This window comes from Ceratina calcarata, unplaced genomic scaffold (genome assembly GCF_001652005.2).
Source record: "Ceratina calcarata isolate Rehan_Ccalc_2016 unplaced genomic scaffold, ASM165200v1 scaffold351.2, whole genome shotgun sequence".
Taxonomy (NCBI): domain Eukaryota; kingdom Metazoa; phylum Arthropoda; class Insecta; order Hymenoptera; family Apidae; genus Ceratina; species Ceratina calcarata.
Window position 1 is genome coordinate 308,086 of NW_017158043.1, and position 16,437 is coordinate 324,522.

At 42.5% G+C, this 16,437-nt stretch overlaps 2 protein-coding genes and 1 long non-coding RNA gene across 4 annotated transcripts in view; 2 read left to right on the plus strand and 1 right to left on the minus strand.

Annotated features, from left to right (window-relative positions):
• The window catches only part of LOC108625420 (chondroadherin), a 29,290-nt gene extending 18,260 nt beyond the window's left edge, over positions 1–11,030 (plus strand). Inside the window, exon 2 of the mRNA XM_018025451.2 lies at positions 2,375–11,030. Coding sequence (XP_017880940.1) covers positions 2,407–4,272 — 1,866 coding nt within the window. The 5' untranslated portion in view covers positions 2,375–2,406 and the 3' untranslated portion in view covers positions 4,273–11,030. The remainder of the gene's footprint in view (positions 1–2,374) is intronic.
• A 364-nt stretch (positions 11,031–11,394) lies between these two features.
• Positions 11,395–13,684, minus strand: holn1 (CD2 antigen cytoplasmic tail-binding protein 2 homolog holn1). 2 transcript variants are annotated; one of them, XM_026813892.1, is made up of 7 exons: positions 13,526–13,684; positions 13,204–13,444; positions 12,978–13,141; positions 12,516–12,699; positions 12,270–12,448; positions 12,085–12,193; positions 11,395–12,012 (listed from the first exon to the last, which is right to left on the minus strand). In XM_026813892.1, exons 2-7 carry the CDS (start codon positions 13,343–13,345, stop codon positions 11,777–11,779), a joined length of 1,014 nt encoding a protein of 337 aa, XP_026669693.1. In that variant the 5' UTR covers positions 13,346–13,444; positions 13,526–13,684; the 3' UTR covers positions 11,395–11,776. The 2 variants fall into 2 exon arrangements, with proteins under 2 accessions (XP_026669693.1, XP_017880884.1); XM_018025395.2 differs by having other exon boundaries at positions 13,204–13,420; positions 13,526–13,683.
• A 1,969-nt stretch (positions 13,685–15,653) lies between these two features.
• LOC113464395 (uncharacterized) lies at positions 15,654–16,196 on the plus strand. The gene is made up of 2 exons (XR_003389241.1): positions 15,654–15,876; positions 15,976–16,196. It is a non-coding gene; the product is annotated as an uncharacterized LOC113464395 (long non-coding RNA).
• The last annotated feature ends 241 nt before the right edge of the window (positions 16,197–16,437 follow it).

The following is a 16,437-nucleotide window of genomic DNA, read 5'->3' on the forward strand; positions in this document are numbered from 1 at the left end:
CGAACAGCGATAGGGTGTTCGTACGCGACAAACAGACGAAGAAAGTTATTTTAAGTACGACTTATGCCCGACTGTTAAAGGCTATAGGCTTCTATTCAATATTAAAGCGGTGGCCGGTGTCGAGAGTGAAACAGGAGTTAACGGACTGCGGTTGAAACATAAGCGATCGCGGGAAACGTCTTTATTCGAGACGTGTAGGGAAACGGCCACGCTATAAAACAGTATAGAAAGTTGAGTGCTCGCGTAACTCGAAACTTTCGCGGACTTAGGGTCGAGCTCCGTGGCCCTCCGTGGTTCCATAGGTGTAGTACTACGTATGGTAGGTCGGCCTTCTGGCATTGGACCAATGACATGTTGTTCGATTCACTTTATAAAGGAAGACAGGCCAGCCAGTTTCTACGTGGACTGTTTCCAATAGCCGCGATTCGATCGTTCAGTGAGGGGGAAAAAAAAAAAATGATTTGATGTTTAGCATATTGAGGATGCTCGACGTGCTCGGAATAAATAAAATGGAGAGCACGTTGCTCGCGAGTTGTATGGTTACTCGCCGCCTCTTCTCTTCTCTCCTCCATTCAATTGATTGCAGTTTAATTATCGGGTCTGCGTTATTTTGTTGTTTTAATTACCGATCATTTCATTACCAGAGAACGAATACATTGGATAACTTTCAAAGTGAGAAACTCCCAAAGAGGGGCGAGCGTATATTTAGTATATTATTGTAAATTAATAACTCTATAGATAAACGTGCATGCGATGATATTGATTTGCTGATGATATAATCAATATTAAGATACTGCCTTTGCCCCTGTCTCTATCCCATTTACCTTCGGCACGTTACGTCGCCGTTTTATTACAGTGCATTCAACCGGGTTTACGTTTTCGCACGTAGCTAAGATTTCTATTACTTTTCCGAGAACTTAACCCCGTAATTTGTGAACCGTAATCTCGAGGAAATGAAGCGAGCTCGGTACAGTCTCATCACCTTCCGAGGAGTAGGTGTAGTTTCCTTTCGTGTACCGTGAAACTCGGAATAACGAACGAAAAGACAATCTATGGTGATAATCTGAATGGTACTGAGTAGGAAATCTGGATGGGTTTCGCGAAGGGTCCACTAAAAATATTAATTATCTCAGTCCGTTCCATCGCGTTCCGTCAAGATTTACAAGAGATTTATTTAACTTGCGTCGTAACACGTTCTTCGAAATAGCCATTGAAGATAGGGTTCAGCGTTCTACAAGCTGTAACACGTGTGAAACTCGTTTCGGAATTGTGTTCAGCAGTTAAAAACTATCATTCTTGCTTTCGAGTAAGTTGCAGCAGGTGCGTCGAATGACTGCTATGCATTTTAAATTAACATTCAGCTGTAGCTAAAATTTTCTGCAAAATTTATTTTCGTTGCTGAGAATTTCATTTCATTAATAGTGCATCTATTAGAGTTAATGGCTGTATCCAATTAGCTATGCAACGAATATACCTATTAACTTTACATTTTAAGAAATAGTATTTCTGAAATACCATCGAAAAGAACAAGTGAGGTTCTATTAAGAATTAATGAAACATTGAACGTTTAGCATGAAACGTATTGAAATCTGTCTTATTCCTTATTAAACGATCTCTTCACATATTTCTCGAAAGGGTTTCGTATAACATTTATTATTCCTTGATGTCTCATTAATTAGTCGACTGACTAAGGAAATCAGATGGAAATCGTCGGTTGGGAAATTCGCCGAACAGTGTTGCCTCCTCCCATCTCCCATAAAAGGAAAATAATGACTCGCTTCGAATTTACGACGTCTACCATGATTACAAGTTCAGGCGAGTTTTACGTCTCTGTACCTGCCAGCAGACAATAGCAAGCTCGGCAAAACACTCGTTCCAATTACACGCAAACGTGTTGGTGCTTGATTGAGCCCGAGACATTTCGAAGCGAATCTTTTCCTTCTATTGCTAACAACCTCACGTTGCTCCAACACTCTTAATCAACGGATTAATTGAATCCATTCACCCAGACACTCCAAAATATATTCTGTCCGACGAATTTTACATTTTAAGAAATACCGTCGAAAAGAACGAGAAGTGAGATTCTGTTTAGAATTACTGAAACGTTGAACGGTGATCGAGCGTGATATTTTCGTCGAAGTTTAAGGGATATTGAAATTCATAGCCCGTTAAGAAACACCGTTAAATAATGAACGAGATTCTGCCGGGAAAGTAATAAAATTTTAATGGTCGTTAGAAAGTGACAAAGTACTGAAATTTCAGGATCGTATACTTTGTTTTAAGAATATCTCAATAAGAGGGAAGCAGAAATTCCCATTTAAAAAAGATAGTTTCCAATATGATATGTAATATGCGCATGGTTATGCTGTTGCAGGGCAGTTCCAGTTGAGGAGGAGCTCATATGGAATGGCATCGCGTGGACCCTCGGCGACGACGACGCTGCCAATCGCGATAGCGATTGCCGTCGCGATGTCAGTGCTGGCGAACGGTCTCTGCCCGACGCAATGCCGTTGCGACGACGAGAGCTTGCGCGCTTCCTGCGCTTACGCAGGCCTCGAGGTCGTGCCGATCCAATTGAACCCGGAGATCAGACACTTGGACCTTTCCAACAATCGCGTCGCCAATATTCACCTTTCGTTCGGGTTCTACGGTAACCTGGAGTCGCTCGATCTAACGTCGAACGCGATCCACACGTTGGGCTCGGACAATTTCGTCTTCCAAAAGAATCTGGCCACGCTGAACGTGAGCAATAACGCCGTGAGGGCGTTGGCGAAGAATTCGCTCCAGGGTCTGGACTCGTTGAAGGAATTGAACTTGGCCAGCAATAACATCTCCGACATGGACGAGCAGGCGTTCAAGAGTACCAGCGATTTGGAAATCTTGAACCTCAGCGACAACTCGCTCACGAGTTTACCGGAGGGACTGCTGAGGAACTTGCATAAAATACGAACGTTGATTTTGAACAGGAACTCGCTGCTGGAGATACCGACCGACAATTTGGCGTTGGCGCCCAGTTTGGAGAACGTGGACCTGTCGGACAATCTCATACAGGAGCTGGACAGAAGCTCGTTGCCATCGCTGCCCTCGTTAGTCTCGTTAAATCTGGCGAACAACGTTATCAGGAATATCGCTGACGACGCGTTCGACCGCCTACCGGACATACTCCGGTTGGACCTGTCCGGGAACAACTTGACCTCAGTGCCCACGGCCGCGTTGGCCAGGCTCAACGTACTCTCGCATCTGACCCTCGACAGAAATCCTCTGGGTAGTTTAAAAGCTGCCGGGTTTCGCAATCTGTTCGAGTTGAGGAGCTTGGAACTGAACGACTGCGCGATCGAGAGCGTGCACGCGCGCGCGTTCGCCGACAACGTGAACTTGGAACGGATTTCGCTGGACGGCAATCGTGGCTTGAAGGAGCTTCCGGCGAGGGTCCTGTTCGGCGCCAGATACCTGAAATGGGTCTCGCTTCGCCGGTGCAGCCTGTCGACGCTGCAGCCCACGCAATTCCCAGTGGACGGTCTGTCGTTGCTTCGCGTTGGCGGCAATCCTCTGGTATGCAACTGCTCGGTGCACTGGCTGTGGAACGTTATCAGAGCGGAAGAGCGACGGAACGAGTCGAGGCTCGAGCTGGACACCCGCGATATCATCTGCACCGACGAGGAGTTCGCCGGCAAAGCACTGATCGCTCTATCGGAGGGTTCTTTGCGTTGTCGGTTGAGCCCGCTTTATCTCTCGTTGTCAGCGGCCGGTTGCCTGGCCGCAACCGCGACTATTCTGGTGCTGATAGCACATTTGACGCGTTCCAAGAGGAAGAAGCGTGCGCCATACGCGGCGCCGAATCGACCCGAGTTTCTCGTTTACGTGGGCAGGAACAACGACGAACTGGATAAGAACGGAGAGTCGTACAGCAGACGGTTGCTGACGAGGAACGAGGAGACTCCGTACGACACTCCGCGCGGCAAGACCCCCGGTCAGCGGAGCCCACAATCCCAAGACGCGAACATTTACGAGACGCCGAAGTACGCGAAGCCGAACAACAGTCGTCACGAGACCGAGTCGTCGTACGCGCAGCAGACGGAAGAGGGTGTCTACGCGGTGGCCGACGTGACCGATCTTCGGGACGAGCCGCCGGAAGTACTCTCGCTTTATCGCATGCAGAGCCCCGCGGTTCCGAGATCAAACGCTCACCGGGTGGACTACGGTTACGACTACGAGTACGATTACGATTACGAGCCCCCGCTGCCACAGAAGCCACACGTCGTGTTCGTCTGAGCGGAACGGAGCTGGCCGTCTTACGAGCACGGAGGTGCGGACGTTCGTGCCTCCGGAGGCTACTCCGGAAGCTAATGAAAAGTCGTACGACGCGAACCCGCAAAACCGCCGTAACTCGGGCGAAACGAGCCGCTAAGCTCCGTTCAGAGAGCTCCTTTACGCGGGGAAGATTCGCAGGGGAAACGGATTACCCCGTAGCGTGCGGTAGCTCCGGTCACGTTCGGGGATTACGAAAGAAATTCCGCAGTTTCGCGCGTTAAATCTATCGGCGTCGCGAGTCACGAGACCAGCCGTTCGAGGGACGATGCCTTTAATAGGGCCGGGGATCTATTCTAACTGATTGGCCGAGATCGACCGCGATACGGTAATCCTTCTGTCACCGAAAGTATCGATCCCGGTCTCCATACGGGGTGGGCCGAGAGCGGCGATGCGAGACCGGATAAAGTTTAACACGCGGATACTTGCGGATCGGATCAGATCCGCCGGGATGGCTCGGCAACTATGCTATCACGGAATCTGGAGGATCGTCCAGAACCGGGACAGCCGGGCTACCCGAGCTACGGTCGGGACTCATGGTGGACGAGTTGAAAATGAGATGTCTTCCGAGAGATAGTCGCGCCGCTGGAGAACAGCTGAATGCATTTTCGCTGGGGGAACGCAATCTGACTCGGAATGTAAATTGTACGGGCACATAAACGCGGCCACCGCGTTGTAGTACAACCGGTGGCGCGGGGCGTGGGTTGCGAGGCCCCCTTCTCGCCCCGGCACGGCACACGGGAACGTATTTATTTTCACGGATTGCGTCGGATTCCGTTGGTTCAGTGTAAATGCTGCGCGCCGTGTTCCGAGGCGGGCGTTCATTTCGCATTTAAACGTAGTGACAAATCAAATCAAAGCAGCGTCTGGTTAGTCCGTTTAAACCCTTCTAGACTATAGCGTCCCGAGACTTCTCTTCCTCTCTCACTCGCGTTCGCTCTGTCCCTCTGACTGTCCCCTGTCCCGCTCTTTCCGTCCTCCGCCGTCAACCTTACTGACTATTCACTACGTTCACCGTGCCATCTCCTCTTTTTCGATTTGCATTCGTAGGTGTTCGATGCCGAGGAACCTTGACAGGACTTTTGCGAGACAGTCGGCTACCTCAAGCACAAGGATTTAACTCAACCGGGAAACTAGCTGTATCTGTTTCTCTGTCTCTTTCTCTGTCTTTATAATCGCGTGCAAAGCAATACAAATACGTGGCAATTAATACGTACACGTATGTACGGTGCACACACGCAGCCACACATGGCGTGCACGTGCACACCGATGGGAGCAAAGTAAAACACAAACGTTGTTTGTAATTCGCAAACCGGACGGTTCCTTTTTCCTTTCCGCTTTGAGCCCGTTCCGAAGTCGAGTGAAGAGGACCATTTTCAGGTGAAGATTGTAAATCGAAGCAATAATAGACGCGACCTTTACCGTTAGGGGCACACTACGACACCGAGGTACATGATATATTTAGAGAACGAGAATTACACGTTTATACAGACTTGAGCGTATAATGATATACATACCTATAAATAATATATATATATATATATATACATATACATATATTTATTTATTAATTTATGATGTTAAGTTTGGAAAAAAATGATGTTACGTTTTGAATACGAGATGAAAATATACTTGATGCATCAGTAAGAACAATGCGTTCGTAATCATCACGAAGATAATCGAGCTTTCGAATTCGCGTGCCAGTGTGTACACCTCCGTTCATGAATTATTGAACCCCGCGTGGTTTCTAAATCAGATGAATTATTAAAGACACCGCCTACCCAACATTTTCCGAGACTATTTTAATGCAACTTGGATTTCCTCCGCGTACAGTCAATATCTGTCTCCATCCTATAAAAATGACTTCTTTCTAAAAATAATTATAAAATTATCTACGAAGTGTTCGAGTATTTATTCTCGGGTAAAAATGGTTTTCAGCTGGAGCCTGTGTGGAATCTCCAATTATTATTTAATGCGTTCGTCGAGTATTCGATAAGTTACGGACGGATATGTACGCACAGCGTATACTGTACACGTGATAGCGGGAATGATTGCACGCGAATACGCTGTTACGACGATCCGTATAGCTCGCGTACGTTTCGCCGTCGGTGCGCTCGTTCTCGAAACGCAACGCGTCTAGAAATTTAATGGAATATCGAATTCCTGCTGATTAAAGTCTCTCAACGGGATGGCTCCTCCGGCGGAAAGTTCGAAAGTTAAATATTCAATCCGCCACGGTAAACCTCTGCCCGTACGCTCGCTCGGTGAAAAACCTCGGATCGCCATAGGATTTGAGGAATATAGTAATTCCATCGCGAGTACTTGTCGGAATAATAACTCACGATTGACGGAATAAGGTCAGAATGAAAGATGGTACCCGTTCCTTCAAAACGTTACGTCTGATTGGTTCGAACAATTCCCTCATCTTCTCTTGTTTCCTCGATTAAACGAGCCGTGAAATTGCGGGGAATGAAAAATTCTAATTAAAATATCTCGCCGTGGCTATACGACCTTAAAAAGTGGAAGGTAGATACTTTCAAACAATACTTTAATGGACAACGTGTAACGGTACCTCGTATTCCCTTTGAACTCTTCTTTCCATTCGCTTTCGGCTATTCGTAGTGTGAATAATTTTTATCGCCGCCCGCGGGTTAAATTCTCGGCGCGAATGGCGCGACGGAAGTTCGGATCGTTTAAACCGTGAAACAGAAGCTCGAACGGCGGGATAGCGAAACCGAAAAGCAAAATGCCAACAGTAAATAATAACCGTGTTCCATTGAAGTTCTCCCCTCAAAGCGTGACTTTGTATAACCAACCGGTCCGCAATTTCAAAGATGTACAAATGGCCGAAACGCGGTCCCGGAAAGGGGTCGAAATAGAATTTGCACCCGGCGCTAGCCCGTGGCGTTCGAATTTGAACAACTACCATCCCGCGCGACCGCTTAATTTAAGCCACGATCGACCACGTCGTCCAGCAGTCGACACAAAGAATCGGAATTAAATATTCCTGCCACCTGTAAGAAGAACACGGATGGTGAAATCGATCAAAATCAATTCAATCGATACGCGTATCATTCGACTGGCCGCTGAATAATTATAAAAAATTAATTCTATCGTGTCTCTTCGGGCTATCAGATTTAACGTTAAACGGAATTTCCATCTGATTTAGAACGAGTCGGACGGCGTGTCAACCGTGAGTGGAAACAGCGAGGTAGAACTAGAAAACGGTTCTACTGACCCAGAAACCGCGGCTCTCGTTTACAGACCGCCGAGCCCCGCTCTACGATCGTCCATCACCCGGGGAACTTTCAAAGTTTTGACAGAGAGAAGTTCGCGATCCGGTTGTCACGGCCAGACTGGCGAACTTGCTAGCAACGATCGAGGAGGATCTGATTACGCGGCGATTTTTCAATTCCCATTTCATTTTCCGCCGATCGACGTCGATAAAACGGAACCTGGAGGCTGTCGGAGACTTTTCTGATACGAATGCGAAATCCAGTTTATGGCACCGCGATGTTTCGAAGTTTGTGGCCTATAGATCCGAGCAAATCGTGGAATAAAACTTTTCCTACGGCGGATCGGTTTAGACGCGTGCACGTGAAACGTTCAACGCGTCGCTGCATCAATTTCAAAGGATTTATATTTGTATATATTTTTTTAAACGAAACCATCTCGGTGTGTGAACATTTAATCATTTAAATACAAATTCCACTACGCTCAGAACGATCATACCGTGTATAATAGAGAATCTAGCACCGTTTCACGCACGGTGCTCCCGGATTGATCTTAGTTGGATTAAGCGAGCGTTCGGAGACAGAAAGGAACCAGGGCAGGGGATATAAAGCTCGAGGAGCTGACAGGAGGAAGGCCTCGGTAGAAGGAAACCTAGATTAAAGGCCAATTAGAAAAAAAAGAGGGAATGAAAAATGAAAAGTACGAACGGGAGAAGGAAAAAGGCGAGCCATCGGACCACCTTCTGACAGGGCAAAATATTAGAGTTGGAAGCGTTTCATTGGGCCCACCTTCCCGGTCGGTTAGCCAAGATTCCACGGTGGCACTTCGCCCGACTCGTTAGTCATGGTAGTTAGTCATGCTACATGGATCTCGCCCGTACAAACGGCAGAAGAGAAGAGGAAGATTGAAAAGAGAAGGGTGGCCGCTCGAACGGTGAATCTCGCGCGAGAAAGACGAAAGCGGCTTCCTCCTTTGGTCCGCTTCCTCTTTCCCGTTCCTCGCGGTCGATCCTTTCTTCTTCCCTTCTCGTTTTCTTTTCTTTTTTTCTCTCCCTTCCGGTTTTCGTGTCACCGGGGATTTCGATGCGTTTCGAGATGCGCCCCATCGACGGCTATTTTTGTATGTATATAGTGACAAGAGCTGCGCAACGTCTAATGCACATCACGTTCCTCAGGCGTGTAAACGTCCGTCTTTAGTATTCGTTGTATCTTTCTTTTTCTATTTTTTTGCTGTTCGTTGTTCCCGACTCTATTTCTATGTTTGTCTGTCTGTCCGTCTGTCTGTCTGTCTGTCTGTCTGTCTGTCTGTCTATCTACGATAGTATCTCCGCCGGTTTCATAACAACGATACGAGAAAATACATTATTATTAAAACGATTTCCATGATTCTCGGAATATGCAGCTCCGGATGATCGTAAATCGACACGACAGCGTCTGTCGCGATGAAGATGGTTGACTGGGTACGTCCCCGATCGATCATTCGAGTGTTGGTCCTCCGTTCACTCGAGTCTTCACCGATGCTAATGCGGTTAATGAAAAGTGTCACAGGAGAACGGGATTTCTCACCGTGTTTGAGAAAAATCTCCGATACGGAAAATTAATAACTTCCTCTTTTAATTGAATGCTTCATCAGAAATATCACAATAATATTTATTCGGAATTAAAGAATTCAAGGACATTTTTTTCCTGATTAAATAATTAATACTTCTAATTCACAGCCTTAAAAAGGAATAAATTTTTGTAGATTGCCTCGTTCCTCTGCGAACATAAAGTCCGGATAAGTAATCGATTCGCATAACGCGAAATCTGTAACTCTGACGAGCTAATGCTAACTTATTACACGGTGACACCAACGCGAAAGCAGTTTATCGCGATTACAACAATTTCCCGTTCAGAATTTCTGTTTGGGCAGCTTCTTCTCAAACACCGGGACACTCGCCAACTAAGCCGCGTGTACTCGTGTATCTGACGTTTAATGGAACTATAGTAATCCGTAGACTAATTAAGGCTAGAGTTAAGACCATATAAAAGGCGAACGTTCCGTTTATTTTTTTCTCGATCGCCTCGTAAAGTCGCGAATACACCTCGCGATCTACATACATACATATGTATGCATTCGTTACGATCAATTTGCGTATTTTGCGTGCGTTTATGAAACCGGCTTACGAATGCGTCCACTGTTTGTGCCGTTCTCGGTCCTTTTCTTATTCATCCCCCCGTCTCATCTATTTCCTTTATTGTAACTGTAACGCAAAAACCAATGAGGGGTAAAAAGCAATGTAACTTGTTTCATCGCGAACGAACCACCGGACGTACCTATGTGAATTTTTCCTGTAAATATTAGTATGATAGTTTCCGTATGTATGTACAGCCGCCAGCTTAGCTCTTACTTCTAGCTTCAGTTGTCTCCTTTTACGTCCTCTTTCTCTAGATCTCTTTCTTCCGCCTTTTTATTAAATATAGAAACGTAACTTGCAAGTATATCGACTCGGTGATTTTTCTGTTTCGCTGATTCGCAGGATTTCCCAGACAGAAACCGCTGAGCACGGAATTGGCCGTTTCCGCGAGACTAACGCGGCGAACTTATTCTTCGGACCCGATAGATCTTAGGATTTGATAACGATAACGTCTCACTCGAGATCTCTCTCTTTCTCGTTTTCTTTTTTTCCTCTTTTCCACGTCGAGCGTGTATAGCGAAAAGCGGCGAAACTTGAAGTTAAACGCGTTCATTTTATTTTTCGCGTGACTCAATGATAACATATTATAGAAATCGATTGATGTACGCGCGCATGTATTTTGATTGCAAGCGCGTCCCGATCGTATGTACGAATCTTTCAATTTCGAGTCGACCAGAGGTGTTCGATTGGGCTTCGAACGTCGAAGCTATCAGACACCAGAATGAACCCTCGTTTTATGTATGTATGTACCGTTTCTACGACTCCCCCCCGAGGTTTCCTTTAAACTTCGGGTAGGAGCTACGAATTTATAATTAATAATTATATATATATACATAAATTACAAATACAAATTATATACATACTACTACTGCAGTATAGTAGTACGTATATACACTCATACTCACGGGTACATATGTATGTACAATTTACTTACATACGCGAAATATTTTAAGTAACCGTATAGAAATTTCATACATTGCTAATAAAAATGTTTAAGATATCTAATAAAGTTATATTGTATATTCAGTAAAACGCGTGCTGTCTGTCTCGATATGTAGATAGAGTGCCTGTTTAACAAGCCCCTTTTATGTTAACTGTTTTCGTTGTATATGTACTTAAATGGTATACTATGTGTTAAACCATCCTCGTCCCTATGTTTTATATATACATACCTGATAGGAGATATAAGGACCTTTAAAACGTGCTTAAAATGTTTCTATGTCTGTATTAGGTATTGTATGCTGAGATACTTGTTCGCGCTTTTACGTTTCGCTTATTATGATTTCAAAATAATAAATAGGAGTGAGAAGGATTTTTCAGCATTTATTTTTTCGAACGTCTAAGAACAAGGATCGAAAGGACATCGAGTTGCACTCTGTTGAATAAACAGGGGTGGTCGCCCAGGGTTTTTATGAGGGGTACAAATAGATTTACTTTAGGGATAAAATCCTATTTAAAAATACCACGCCGGGCGGACCATAAATTCGGAGCTATCCCCGTCTCCTTATTGAGTATGCACAGGAAGTTCCTCAAATGTAAGTTCGTTTTTCTCTCGACTTAAGTGACGAGCCGACTGGCCTTTAGAGAAGCCGCAACAAAAACGTAAAGAAGATACATTATTAAATGTCCTCGGGAGGCTCAGGTCTTGAAATTTTAGAACCGATTAAAGAGATACATTTACATGAGAAAAATTTATGTATTTCGCGAATACGTTTATTCGTGAGATATGTATCAAGTATGAACAATTGTTATTTTATACATATTAGAAACACGTGGAATGAATTGTTACCCAGTAATATACTGACAATGCCTTTACTTAAATACAGACAAATTTTCATATTTATTATTGTAGCTTCAAAAGTGGCAGAATATTTATCACTGAAGTTTGTAACGTAACTATATATACACATGTTCACAGTGTTTATGTTAATAGTTTATATTTTCTCGAATTATACAATATTTCCAGTTGCATTGAAATCAAAGTTCCAGTTTAATAATTCATCATTGAAAAATTAAAATATTAGTTCTCTCGTTGAATGACTATATCAAGGTGAAACATCACAGATACAGTTCGAAATCCATTCGCGCAGCATTGTAAAATTGATTATTTTGACCTGCTCTCCGCACCCACGCTCCACTTTTGAAGTATCCTTCTTTCGCCCATACGTGCATCTGCTCGGTCGTGTGTGGACCGTGGATTTCCGCGTTCTCGTTCTGCGACCATTTTAATTCCCACATTATTTCCTCTTCTTTATCATCGTCCTTCGCACAATTGCTCTCTTCTTTGGAATTACCTATAGACGAATTAAACATGACGTATAAAATTGAAGAGTTACAAGTGCACAACACTATCCTAAAATAGTTACTTTCGCTTCCATCCAGTTTTGCCTTTTCTTTCACATCAAAATCATCGGAATACATATCTAATTCCGCTTCTTGTTTAGAAGGATGAGCATGCTTCTCACCTTCTTCGACCTGCAAAAATTCGGATTTAAATTTCATCTCGTGTTAAGAGCTTAGATATGCTTTCACTTTTTTACTTGTCAATTACCTTCTTTTTAATATGTTCGTAACTCTCCTGATATATATCCATATTCCCAGTACGAGTTAATAATTCATTCGCAAGCTCAGTTAATTTTGTTATACTAATAGAGTTTTCATCTTCTACAGGTATCTTCGCCTGTTTCCTTTTCCACCTTTCCGCGGTAGTCAATCTTTTCTTTCCCTTCCCTGTAACAATCATACATAGTAATTAATGTATTTTATGAAGTAGAGCGATACGAATGAAAATACATACCAAGCCTGCATAGAGCTTTAGAAACAGTCTCCCCAGGTTGTAAATATTCCAATATCTGTTTATAAAGCTGTGTTGGATCGAACATAATATCTGGATCTTCATCCTCACTATCACTATCTGCCAGTCCATGTTTTTCACTGTCTTTGCCTTTCTTCTTTACACTTGCTGTAGAACTCGGTTTGATCTATCAAGATTATGCCTTAGTAATGTTTTGCATTACTGAGTAAACGAGGCGGGCTTACAGATAATTCTATTTGTCTGCTGTATGAAAACATATTCTGATATTTCAATATGCAAAGTCTAAGAACAAGGAACAATTATAAAACATAGGAACATGTCTACATCCTGTTTCATATCAAGAAATATTTTGTTTTACTGTACAACTGTTTGAGTTTTCTTCTGTATAATTACAAGAGGATTTAATAGTTCGATTTTCACACACTCAAAAATTATTTTACGAACCTGCATCCAATCGATGTTGTCCAACCAGTTGTCTCTAATTTCTTTTTCTTTGTTCCAAAGGTAATGACCTTGTTTATCAAAGTGTCCCTCTTCTAATTCTTCTTTCATATTAAAAGCAGTAAAACCAATATTTGTTTCTGGAGCACTCGGCCCATCCTCGGCACCTAATAATTAAATAAGGATACTCAGAGTCACAATAAACAATATTCTATACACTTGTGCATACCTTCGATTTCACCATCACTCATTATATTATAATTATCTTCGTTAGCATCATCATCCTCTTCGTCTGAATCTAAAGAATTTTTTACTGGTGGTTTACTGATACCACCTCCACTCTCCATCTCGTCAAATTTACGTTTAAACATTGTCGTGTATTATAAATCACAAATTCTTCCGTCTTTTATCGTTACAACTTAGTATTCACTCTTCTTTCTTATATTCTATAACGAAAACAATAAAAATGTCTTTTTTTTAGGCGATACTTTGTTTCCTTTAGATAAAATATTACACAGTTCACGGGTGATAATAATTACACTATAACGTACATGGGAACGGATTCTCAAAAATATATACTTTAAAGCGACAGAGTTAATCACAAAATGTTCAGCTGCTTTTAAGTCAGGTTAGTTCGTCAGCTTTTGAATAGGATGGTGTAACTGGTGTTACTGTAGAAATACATAAATGATATCGTCCTGCTACTCCCACGTCCAAACCAGTGTTGTAAGATTTGAGCAATTTCGACCATAGCGCCGCGTGTTGAGAAATAGCGGAACTTACAATGAGAATCAAATGTAGTTTTGAATTTCTGCGCGCCAGCCCACGTGACCGCGTACCGTTCACGCAAGCGCCATGCTGGCTCGTTCAGTTGTCCCGCGTTCGCCATTTGCATTTATCTGTCTTGTTCGCAAGTAATACAATTGTTACAAGTGTAATTGTTACCGGTGTAAACGCTTACTTACGAGGGTTACGATGCATTTATTATTCCACGTAAGTATATTAATTGTAATTACTATTACACGGACATACCGTCGTTCATCGAGCCCTGTTGTGCGTATGTAATTGTTACCGTTGTAAATGCGTTTAACACCGAGGTACTCTCCTCGGTGTGCTTACTATTATTACTTCACGTAAGTACATTTTATTATAACCACTGTTGCTATACTATTATTATTTCGAGATTTTTGCTATTGATTCTGATTAAGTAATGGGCGTTTGTTCACTACTTGTTGAATATTTCTGGCATATATTGCTTGTATTTTTATAAGACTTCTCTACGTTCTATCATCGATACATGGACTATACACTTGTGCATACCTTCGATTTCACCATCACTCATTATATTATAATTATCTTCGTTAGCATCATCATCCTCTTCGTCTGAATCTAAAGAATTTTTTACTGGTGGTTTACTGATACCACCTCCACTCTCCATCTCGTCAAATTTACGTTTAAACATTGTCGTGTATTATAAATCACAAATTCTTCCGTCTTTTATCGTTACAACTTAGTATTCACTCTTCTTTCTTATATTCTATAACGAAAACAATAAAAATGTCTTTTTTTTAGGCGATACTTTGTTTCCTTTAGATAAAATATTACACAGTTCACGGGTGATAATAATTACACTATAACGTACATGGGAACGGATTCTCAAAAATATATACTTTAAAGCGACAGAGTTAATCACAAAATGTTCAGCTGCTTTTAAGTCAGGTTAGTTCGTCAGCTTTTGAATAGGATGGTGTAACTGGTGTTACTGTAGAAATACATAAATGATATCGTCCTGCTACTCCCACGTCCAAACCAGTGTTGTAAGATTTGAGCAATTTCGACCATAGCGCCGCGTGTTGAGAAATAGCGGAACTTACAATGAGAATCAAATGTAGTTTTGAATTTCTGCGCGCCAGCCCACGTGACCGCGTACCGTTCACGCAAGCGCCATGCTGGCTCGTTCAGTTGTCCCGCGTTCGCCATTTGCATTTATCTGTCTTGTTCGCAAGTAATACAATTGTTACAAGTGTAATTGTTACCGGTGTAAACGCTTACTTACGAGGGTTACGATGCATTTATTATTCCACGTAAGTATATTAATTGTAATTACTATTACACGGACATACCGTCGTTCATCGAGCCCTGTTGTGCGTATGTAATTGTTACCGTTGTAAATGCGTTTAACACCGAGGTACTCTCCTCGGTGTGCTTACTATTATTACTTCACGTAAGTACATTTTATTATAACCACTGTTGCTATACTATTATTATTTCGAGATTTTTGCTATTGATTCTGATTAAGTAATGGGCGTTTGTTCACTACTTGTTGAATATTTCTGGCATATATTGCTTGTATTTTTATAAGACTTCTCTACGTTCTATCATCGATACATGGTACATTCTTTATTATTTTGCTATAAAATTTCCATAATATGGACAGAGTGCAGAAGAATTGTTTCATCATGTTCTAAAGAAATAGTTGTCAAAAGTAGAGTCGGGAGAGGTGTAATTTAAAATTTAAGCCATGAGCGTAATCGTTGCGCCGCCAGTTGACGAAGCCTCTAGCTCGCGGACATGCAACTCATGCGATACGAAAGAGTGAAACCTGAGTTTCATTATTCCTCAACGGACGGCGCTAGGATTGAAATTCCTGAAATCTTACAACACTGATCCGCAGCGGATGTCGCGTGTTCCCTCTAGTGTCAGTCGTAGCACTCGTAGCTTGGTTGAAGGGATTTAGGAAAAATCGAGTCTGTAACGAGGTGGTGTGATTCGAATTGTGTCGAAACGACAAGTGACATTTTGAACTTGTATATTAAATTGACAAACAATGGCGAGCGACGAGCCGAAGTTAACTGGAATTTCAAAATATTTGAACAGTGTCACTGATCGCGGCCGTATGAACGTAAGTAACCTCAAAGCAGTTATGTCCCTCAATGATTTCAAACGTTACACTCACGTCGCTATTTAAACAAATGTAAATCTTTCGTATCCTTTTTTATAGGTAGCCGTCTCCGCGCTCACTGGTATGGCAATTGCTGGGTTATATTTCTGGCTGAAACCGAAACCTAAGAAACAAGAAGCAAAGTGAGACAAAGGTGACATGCAGTAGATATATTATGTAATAATAATTTCTGTATCATCCTATTATCATTACGAATAAAGGAAAATTCATTTTTCATGGGCCGTTACTGGTGAACGGTCCATCGTTTTTATTACATATACTTTTATGTTAAGTAAAGTATGTCGACCTGTCACCAGTTTTACTAATTATAAGCTTATTTCAATTTATAATATATATGAACATATATGAGATATTATGACTTAATCCAGTGGTTAAATAAGATGTACATATAAAAATATATAAATGTAAAAATACCCTTCGTCTTTCGATTATGTTCGATTTATTCTGGACTTATACTGTGCATATAACAGTTCTGTTTAGCCATTTACTGCATGCAAGTAA

Excerpts from the sequence above, each read along its gene's own strand:
- holn1 (XM_026813892.1), bottom strand. The coding sequence starts at position 13,345 with ATGTTTAAACGTAAATTTGACGAGATGGAGAGTGGAGGTGGTATCAGT. Across the intron at positions 13,142-13,203 it reads GAGTGATGGTGAAATCGAAG|GTGCCGAGGATGGGCCGAGT; the intron begins GTATGCACAAGT and ends TTTAATTATTAG. Across the intron at positions 12,700-12,977 it reads ACAACATCGATTGGATGCAG|ATCAAACCGAGTTCTACAGC; the intron begins GTTCGTAAAATA and ends TAATCTTGATAG.